At 55.7% G+C, this 9,593-nt stretch overlaps 1 protein-coding gene across 1 annotated transcript; it reads left to right on the top strand.

Moving 5' to 3' along the window:
• The first annotated feature begins 3,994 nt into the window (after nt 1-3,994).
• On the top strand, nt 3,995-4,922 carry LOC147961158 (uncharacterized). Its single transcript, XM_087536259.1, has 2 exons — nt 3,995-4,037; nt 4,135-4,922. The coding sequence occupies exons 1-2, from the start codon at nt 3,995-3,997 to the stop codon at nt 4,920-4,922; spliced, it is 831 nt and encodes a 276-aa protein (XP_087392385.1).
• Nucleotides 4,923-9,593: the final 4,671 nt, after the last annotated feature.

Genomic DNA, 9,593 nt, shown 5'->3' with positions numbered 1-9,593 from the left:
ACCCTACTACCACTACATCAGGCAAGCAACCATTGATCATTACGATACAAACCCATGTTCTCGCTTCTACTCTTGTTTACTGCATTAAGACAATGCGTTTCAAACTGCTGTGTGCTACGGTAGTTGAACCCTTATCCCCTGCATGACCTATCATTGCCACAGTAACTAGATGAAACCCACTAGCATGTGTAGGAGTTGATTGAGCCATGTATGTGTTTCCTACCTTGCTATGCCTGCTATGCTTAGAGTTGTGTCAGGTCTGGTCCATCTGGGTGATGGGCTAGAGTGAAATGATTATATCAGTAATGTGGGAGATGTGTTGAACATGTTTTGGTAAAGGTATCGATGAGAGGCCATGTAGGAGTACATGGTGGGTTGTTTCATTGAGGCCGTCCATAAGAACTGAGATCTGTATGTGTGATTTAAGATGTAGTTACTACCATACATTGGGCCAGAAACCAATGGACCCTCTCGGCTTCTTAATCACCCTAGTACTCTGTCCAGGAGTTGCAAATAGTTTCTGGTGTTTGTAGGTTATGTCTTGGCGGCCGTGCGTAGCGCTGACCCTAGGGGTGGGCTATGTTGCGGTAGATACACCGTGGCACGGTGTACCGAGTCGCCCGTTTGGTGTCTCGGGAACCCTGTTCACATCGTTCGGGGCCGTATGTGGAAACCTCGGCCGGGCTCCCTGCGGATGGAACCTGGATAGGTGATACACCTGGACTAGAGACTTGAGTGTTTAGGTAGGCCATGGCCGACGCCCGCGTTGGGCTTCCGCTTGAAGGTTGCCGAGTACATGTCGTGTAAATGGCGGTAAGTGGTGAAAGCGTGTATGAAGAAGTACACCCCTGCAGGATATAAAAAAACTATTCGAATAGCCGCGTCCGCGGTAAAGGACTACTTGGTTGCCTATACAGTTCATAGACGAGTTAATGGATACTACTAAAAGACTCAAGATAAGTGTGAGTACCGAGGATGGCTCTCTCATAGGATGTCGAGGGAGGATCCCCGGTGGAGTATTGTGTTGGTGAGTAGTGGACTCGTGTGCAAAAACTATTTTTACTAGTGGAGTTCCGTAGGATAGTTTAGCCAATAGACAAAGATGGCTTGCTGCAATAACCCCATCACCTTCTTGAGAATGAGCATGTATAGTAGGATCTGATGTAAGACTTGTTGAGTACCTTTCTACTCATGTTTGCATAATTACTATTTTCAGATGACAACACCGCCCCCTCCGATGGGTTTTATGTAGACCTTGATGTCGACGAGTGACTAGCCACCCAAGTGGTGATCCTGGCCATGGAGGGCCCTATGTAGATAGACAGGCTTCGAGAAGCCTTCTTGCTTTCTAGTGTCTGTACTCAGACTATTTGCTTCAGCATGTGCTTGTATGCTTGTATGACTTGAGTGTCGGGTCATGTGACCCCTACCTGTATGAACATGTTATGTATGGCTCTCTGGAGCTTTTAAATAAAGTACTTGAGTTGTAGAGTTTTGTTGTGATGCCATGTTGTATGTACTCATATCAGGCATATTGTGTGTATGATTGAAATGCTTGGTATGAGTGGGATCCGACAATCTAGCTGTTTATCCTTGGCAGCCTTTCTTATGGGGAAATGTAGTCTAGTGTTCCTCGAGCCATAGTAGTCCGCTACAACCCGGTTCACCGGAATCCTGCTAGCCTAGCACTACTGCTCAGGACACTTGACTGGCCGGCATGTGTTTCACTTCGTTCCTATGTCTGTCCCTTCGGGGAAATGTCACACGGTGACATCTGGAGTCCTGCCTAGCCTGCTACAGCCCGGGTTCCCCGGAGTCCTGTTAGCCCAGTGCTACAGCCCGGATTCACTCACTGATGATCGACATGCTCGATGTGATTCATGTATGCCTGTCTCCATAGGTCTGCGCCGCTTTGGGTTCACGACTAGCCATGTCGGCCCGGGTTCTCTGTCATATGGATGCTAGCGACACTATCATATACGTGAGCCAAAAGGCGCAAACGGTCCCGGGCCATGGTAAGGCGACACCCGTGGGGATACCATGCGTGAGGCCGCAATGTGATATGAGGTGTTACCAGCAAGATCGATGTGACTTGGAATCGGGGTCCTAACATGTTTTGTGCGACCTGACCAATCAGCTTTGGCCAGAATCCCCTCCTCAATCCACCAGCCGGCACCACGGGGCCGGTCCACGAGTTCCTCGCCAACCGGGCAGAGAGCGATGTCGACGACCCCGATTTGGGGGCGGCGGCTTTGGAAGACGACGCCGAGGGAGGAGGCGGCCCGCGGCTCGGGGCCAGTCTAGAGGACTGGCCCGATGATGAGGAGGTCGCCCCCCGCCACCAGCCAGGAGCCAGTCATCCCAGCGCGGGCTCTTCTGCCGCGCCGAGTGCTCCAGGTGGTGGGAAAAAACATAGAGCCGTGCCGACCTTGTTCGGCAGTCGGCCGAAGAAGGCCAAGAGTTCGGCTGCGGCGACCAAGCGGGACGAGGCGGCCGCGAAGGCCATCCGCTTCCGCAAGGAAGTAAAGAAGCCACCACTGGTCTCCGCGTGAGTATCTCGTCTTAATGCTTTATTCTTTCTTGTAGCTTTTGTCTGAGTCTTTTACTTGCTTCCATCACTTCAGGGCTCCCCTTACTCTTGAGAGGGTTGTCGCCGCCTCCGTCATGGGGTCAGTGGAGACGTCCGCCACCACTCGGCGGATTGACCCCGCTGCCGACCTCTGGGAGGCGTCGGAGCGGAACGCGCAGGAGAAGCACAACAAGGAAGAGGTCGCCCGCCTGGAGAAGGTGGAGGCCGATAAGGCGGAGGCCTCCGCCAAGAAGAAACTGGCGGAGGCCGAAGCCGTCGCCGCGACGAAGCGGCATGCTGAGGAGGCCGCGCACCGCCAGTCGACGGTGTTCGTCACCCCGCTGAACTCTGCGCCGCCGCCTCCGGAGTTCACGGGGCAGACTGGGGAAGCCAGCAGAGGGAACCCCGTCATGGAGAGGGAAGGCGGCGACTCCTCCACGCTGGACGTGATCGTTCCGCCGCCGCCTCCGCCGCCGTCTGGGAGCGCGCAAGGCAAACAGCCAGCGGACCCTCCGGTGCCGCCGACTGAAGACGAGGTCGTGGCGATTCTACTCCTTCAAGTCGGCTCGCCAACGCGCCGCCGTCTTGAGAAGGCGACCTCGGTGCCACGCCCCCTAGAGACCAGCACCGCCAGCTCGGCGATCCCGGATGCCGAAGCGACGAGCGCCGCGCCCATTGGGGGGTGTGAGGAGGCGGCACAGGGCTGCTGAACCAGGTGCTTCTGGATGTCCAAACGAAGCTTCGAGCTGAGGGCGACGCCCTCCAGAACTGCACCAAGGCGTACCTGGCATCACGGGCAGCCGTCCGGGTATGTTTTCTCTTTGGTCCTTGTTTTCTTGTTCCTCTCTATGGGGGCGCGCCAGTGCACCCATTGGGTGTAGTCCCCGAGTTTCGGGCCGGCTGCTGAGCAGGCGGCCCGGAACTCCACTTGGTGTGTTCCGGGTACTAACTTTTGTCTGAAACACTTGTCGCAGGATTACCACAACCTCCGCGTTACTGCCTTCAACCGTAATGTTGAAGAGCTGGGCAAGCGGACCACCGACTTGTCGGAGAGCCGGAGTGAGTCCTTTTTCTTCTTTGCGGGGGCGCGCTGGCGCACCCGCGGGCTGTAGTCCCCGAGATTCAGGCCGACTGCTGAGCAGTCGGGCCGGATCTCCCCGGCGACCCTCTTTATTGATGACTTAACGCCTTCTTTCTTCCTTCTCTTCAGAAGCCAACACTGTTCTTCAATAGCAGCTGAGCGAAGCCAACTCCGTGTTGCGTGCCAAGGGGGAGGAGTGCAGCAAGCTCACCACGGAGCGCGATCTGCTGACCACACAATTGGCAGAGCAGAGGGAGCTGCTTACGAAGACGCAGAAGGAGGCGGAAGCCGCCCTCCAGGCTGAGTTTGCGAGCGAGCGCTCCTCCTGGACTGACAAGGAGGCAATGCTGGCCTCCGGCTTCCATGAGATTGAAGACATTGTTGATGGTGAGTTTCTTTACTTTCTTTTTTTTCGAGCTGTCGATTATAAGTCATGCCGACTCCTGATTTTTGACTTGCCTCTTCGTTTTTTCCGTCTTGGCAGACTTCTTCCCCGGGCACTCGCAGGCTGCCATCCAAGCCATCGAGGCTGACCATGAAGGTCGGAGGGCAGAAGGTGCAGAGATCGCCGCCGACGCTCCCCGAACCCTTGATGAGCATATCCTGAGCATCGAGGCTCGCTGTAGGCCGACTCACCGGATGCTACGCTGGCTTCAACGTGTTGGTGCCCGGGCGATTACCGCCCTGTGGCCGGACATGCAGGCTCTGTGCACCCCCAGCCTGACTGCCGACTGGCTAGAGGTCGCGGCTGGTTGTCTTGAGGCCTGGAAGGGTTCCTCGGCCCAAGCTGGAGCGCGCCGGGCCTTGGAGTTCGTCAAGGCGTGGTATTCGGGGCTGGATCTAGACCGGCTGGCCACACTCCGGTCAGAGGCCCAGCCGGAGCTGGCAGCCGCGGAAGACGCCCTCATCAAGCGTGCCGCGGCGATCGCCGAGTACACCGACACCAGCATCTTCGTCCCCGGGCGGTCTCAAGACGGCGAGGAGGTACCACCGGAGTGGTTTGGGATGAACCCAGACTACGGCGAGGACTCGGCGGAGGTGATCGGCTCCAGCGTCGAGGAGGAAGGCGAGGCGGAGGACGGAGGCGAGACGGAAGCACCAGAAGACGGAGCGGACGACCAGCCTCAGCTCGACCGCGCCTCCAGCAACGAGCCGTGTGCGACCGAGCCGATTGCCGCCGGAGGTGAGCAAGCCGAGACTGCCCAGCCGGCCGCCCCAACACCTGACGCTGCCGCCTCCTCCGACCCTCCGAATCCGTCTGCTGCTTCCTAAGCTGCCGCCTTATCTTTATTTTATCTGCTTTAGTAGTCTTTGAAGAACTTGTTAATTCGCACAATTCCACCCGCGGGGTGTATTTTGAACTTCTGCTCGAAGATTCGGCCAAGGGCCTATGTTATGTAAATATTTATCCGAATTCTATCTTTTCTTGCTCATTGCTCTTTTGGCCTTTTCCTTTGCCGCTTTCCCTTAGTTGCCTGTCTTGCCAGTCAGACAGCCGCTCTGCGGACCGCCATTGGATCGAATGCTTGGCTACTTTGGGAAGGCAAGTACTTAGCCGTTTTAGAGTTTTGTAGCAAGTTGGATAGAAGGCGGTGAGCCAACTGGTTAATAGTCGGTTTGTGAAAAGAAAAAGGAAGGCTGGAAGCCGTCTTAAGCTATGTTTTATGCTTTGGGTCCTTAGCCATTTTTCATGCGAGCGCCCATTCTGCCTTACTCCAGCCTACCGTACAGTTGCTCTGCGAGCTACGGCTTCTGACAGGAGATGGCTTAGACGCCACACACTACTTGTCCGGCTGCAGGAAGCTTTTCATAGTGCAAGGCGGCAAGTCCCCGGGCCGACCTATCGAGCCCGGTTCCAAGCGGCATAACAAAGAGTAACATACTTGGAGGCATAATTTTTATCATATAGACAAAAGAGGGCAGTCCCCGAGCTCGCCTCGGGGGCCTCGAAGTCTTGGTACTTTAATACAATAGGTAGCGTGGTACATACTGCATCAACTGTAAAATCTTCGGAGGAGATTTGCATTCCATGGCCGCTCCGTCTCTTTGCTGGAGTCGTCCCTCTTGCGTGCTCGGGGCTTCTGAGCGTCAATCAGGTAGTAGGAGTCGTTGCCCAGTACTTTGTTGATGATGAAAGGGCCTTCCCAAGGCACCGACAGCTTGTGTTGGCCGGCTGTTCGCTGGATCAGTCGGAGCACAAGGTCGCCCTCTTGGAAAGATCTCGGCTTGACCTGCCTGTTGTAGTATCGGTGCAGGCTCTGTTGGTAGATGCTGGACCAGCTGAGTGCCAACAGCCGGCCCTCTTCAAGCAGATCGACACCGTCTTGACGTGCTTCTTCTGCCTCCTCCTCGGTGTACATGGTGACTCACGGGGAGTCGAACTCTATGTCTGTTGGGATGACGGCTTCAGCACCGTAGACGAGGAACAAAGGTGTGAAGCCGGTTGACTTGTTTGGAGTCGTGCGCAGACTCTAGAGGACGGCTGGCAACTCATCGAGCCAGCAGCCAGCCGAACGCTCCAGAGGCTCGACCAGTCGGGGCTTGATGCCAGAAAGGATGAGGTCGTTTGCTCGCTCCACCTGGCCGTTTGACTGTGGATGGGCGACGGACGCTAGGTCTAGTCGGATGCTCTGTGTTGCGCAGAAACGGGCCAAGGCGCCTTTGGCAAAATTTGTGCCATTGTCGGTGATGATGCTGTGTGGTATGCCGTACCGAATTGTGATATTGGAGATGAAAGTCACGGTAGTCGGATCGTTCAGTTTCTTGATTGGCTTCGCTTCTATCCACTTGGTGAACTTTTCCACTGCGACAAGTAAGTGAGTTAAGCCACCTCATGCCGTCTTGAATGGTCCCACCATGTCCATACCCCAAACTGCGAAAGGCCAGGCAATGGGGATGGTCTTGAGTGCGGAAGCCGGCTGATGCGGCTTGGAGCGGAACTTCTGGCACCCTTTGCATTTTTGGACCAATTCCTTGGCCTCTTCTAAGGCAGTCGGCCAGAACAAACCATGTCGAAAGGCTTTGGCGACGAGTGCTCTTGAAGCCGCATGGTGGCCGCACTCGCCTTGATGAATGTCTTTGAGGATTGCTTGGCCTTGCTCTGGCTCTACGCAGCGCTGGTAGACACCGGTGACGCTGCGTCTGACCAGTTCTCTGTTGACTATGGTGTAGGCTGCCGCTCGATGTTGTACCTGCCGAGCTAAGGTCTCATCAGTTGGCAGCTCTTTGCTCACCAGAAATTTGAGGATGGGCTGGGCCCATGAGGGTGCTGCTATTTCTTCGACTGCCAGAACTGCGACTTGGACGAGGGCGGCTGGGCTGGGAGGCGGCGGGGTGGAGTCAACAACCGCTTGCTGGGTTAATGAAGTCCCCGAGCCGACTGGCGCGGCTCTTGGGCCGAGTTATGGAGTCTTCGAGCCCGCCACCGCAGTCCCCCGGCCGGGTTCTGCAGTCCCTGGGCCGGCCTCGACTGTGGCGGTTTTGGAACCATCTGCCGAAATCCCCGTACTGTCTGCCGGGGCTCTGGAGTCGGATCCGACTTCTTCGGGAGGAGCCGGCATGAAGATGGAGTCTGATTCTGGTGAAGGCTTGACAGACGGCTTGAGGAGGCGTTGAAGGGCGACGCCGGATGGTATTGCTTGGCGGGTAGAGCTGATTCGTGCCAAGGCGTCTGCTTGGTCATTGTCGTTTCTTGGCATATGGAGGAATTCACACCCCTCGAAATACCCACTGAGTTGCTGCACGAGGAAACGGTAACTCGCCATGTTCGCATCCTTGGCGTCCCAGTCGCCAGATGACTGCTGGACCACTAAGTCCGAGTCGCCATAACACAGGATCCGGCGAATGCCGAGTTCTTTGGCAAGCCGGAGCCTGTGAATGAGCGCCTCGTACTCGGTGACGTTGTTGGAGGCGGCAAAATGGATTTGCAGTGCGTATTTGAGCTTGTCGCCTTTGGGAGAAGTGAGGACAACACCGACTCCCAAGCCGGTGCGCATCTTGGATCCGTCGAAATGCATCCGCCAATGGGTGGAGTCGGGCGCTGGAGGTAGGTACTGGGTCTCGGCCCAGTCGATGAGAAAGTCGGCCGGTGCTTGCAACTTCATGGCGGTGCGGGGCTGGTAGTGGATGGTGTAGGGAGCCAGCTCTATGGCCCACTTGGCCACTCGGCCAGAAGCATCTCGGCTTCCGATGATCTCGGCAATTGGGGCTGTGCAGACCACAGTGATTTGGTGCTCTTGAAAGTAGGGCTTCAATTTCTTGGCAGTAAAGTGCACGCCATAGCACATCTTCTGGTAGTGGGGGTAGTTCTGCTTGGACGCCGACAGTACTTCGCTAAGGTAATATACCGGTCTCTAGACAGGTAGTGCCTTGCATTCCTCCTTGTGTTCTACTACAATGACTGTGCTGACTACCCGGCTGGTGGCGGTGATATACAGGAGCATAGGTTCCTTAGGAGTCGGAGCCGCCAGAATAGGTGGAGTAGTCAGCATCTTTTTCAACTGGAGAAAAGCTTCGTCCGCCTTGTGGTTCTACTCGAAAAAAAGTGATCTTCTTCATGAGTTGGTATAAGGGGAGAGCTTTCTCGCCCAGCCGACTGATGAATCGGCTGATGGATGCCAGGCAGCCGGTGAACTTTTGCACGTCCAGCAGTTGGCTGGGTACCTCCATCCTCTCAATGGCCTTGATCTTTACAGGGTTGCATTCTATGCCGCGTTCAGAGACCAGGAAGCCAAGGAGCTGGCCGGCTGGTACTCTGAAGACGCACTTCTCGGGGTTGAGCTTGATCTGGAATCGGCGCAGGTTCTCAAAGGTCTCCTTGAGGTCTTCCAGCAGTGTTCCACGCTTTTCCGTCTTCACCACCACATCATCCACATAGACGTGGGCGTTCCTGCCGAGCTGCTTGAGGAGGCACTTCTGCATGCAACGTTGGAAGGTGGCGCCAGCATTCCTCAAGCCGAACGTCATGGTGAGGTAGCAAAAAGCTCCAAACGGCGTGATGAAGGCGGTCTTCAGTCTGTCAGCTGGGTTCAGCTTGATCTGGTGATATCCTGAATATGCATCCAAAAAGCTCAACAGCTCGCATCCGGTGGTGGAGTCTATCACCTGATCAATTCTTGGCAGAGCAAACGGGTCCTTGGGGCAGGCCTTGTTGAGCCTCGTGTAGTCAATACACATTCGCCACTGCTTGTTTTTCTTCAGTACCAGGACCGGGTTGGCTAGCCACTCTGGAAAGAATACTTCCATAATGAAGCCGGCTGCTAGGAGTCGGGATATCTCTTCTCCGACAACTCTTCTCTTCTCTTCTGATAGGCGGTGCAGGGGCTGCCTGACCGGCTTCGCATCAGATCGGACATGTAACTTGTGCTCGGTGAATTCCGTCGGTACACCTGGCATGTCTTTGGGGGACCATGCGAAGATGTCCCGATTCTCACGGATGAAATCGACGAGCTCGCCTTCCTATTTGCTGTCGAGGTTTGCGCCTACGATAGCATACCTCTCTGGGTGCTCTGGATCCAAGGGTATCCTCTTTGTCTCCTTGGCCGGCTTGAACGAACCCTCAGCCTCCGACTCCTTTGGGTTAGGCGACATCTCTGGCTGCTTGCCAGCCATCGCCACAACCCGTTCGAGGAGCCGCTTCTCGGCTGCGATCACCAGGGACTCGGCTAGCCGACTGCTCTCAGCCGCACAGGCGGACGACTTCCGGTAGTCGCCGGCTACGGTCAGAATTCCCCTGGAATTGGGCATCTTCATTTTGAGGTAGGCATAGTGGGGGACCGCCATGAACTTGGCCAGGGCGGGTCGGCCAAGTAGTGCATGGTATGGGCTCTCGAGGTCCACCACCTCAAACCAAACCGACTCTCGGCGAAAGTGATCTTTGTCTCCAAAGAGGACATCCATCAGGATCTTGCCAATTGGAGAGCAGGAAAACCCAGGAACAATGTC

The sequence above is a fragment of the Triticum urartu genome, chromosome 7A (assembly GCF_056163025.1).
Source record: "Triticum urartu cultivar PI428250 chromosome 7A, HENAU_Tu73, whole genome shotgun sequence".
Lineage (NCBI taxonomy): Eukaryota > Viridiplantae > Streptophyta > Magnoliopsida > Poales > Poaceae > Triticum > Triticum urartu.
Note: the sequence above shows the minus strand (reverse complement) of the source record. Positions and strands in the feature narration are given on the sequence as shown.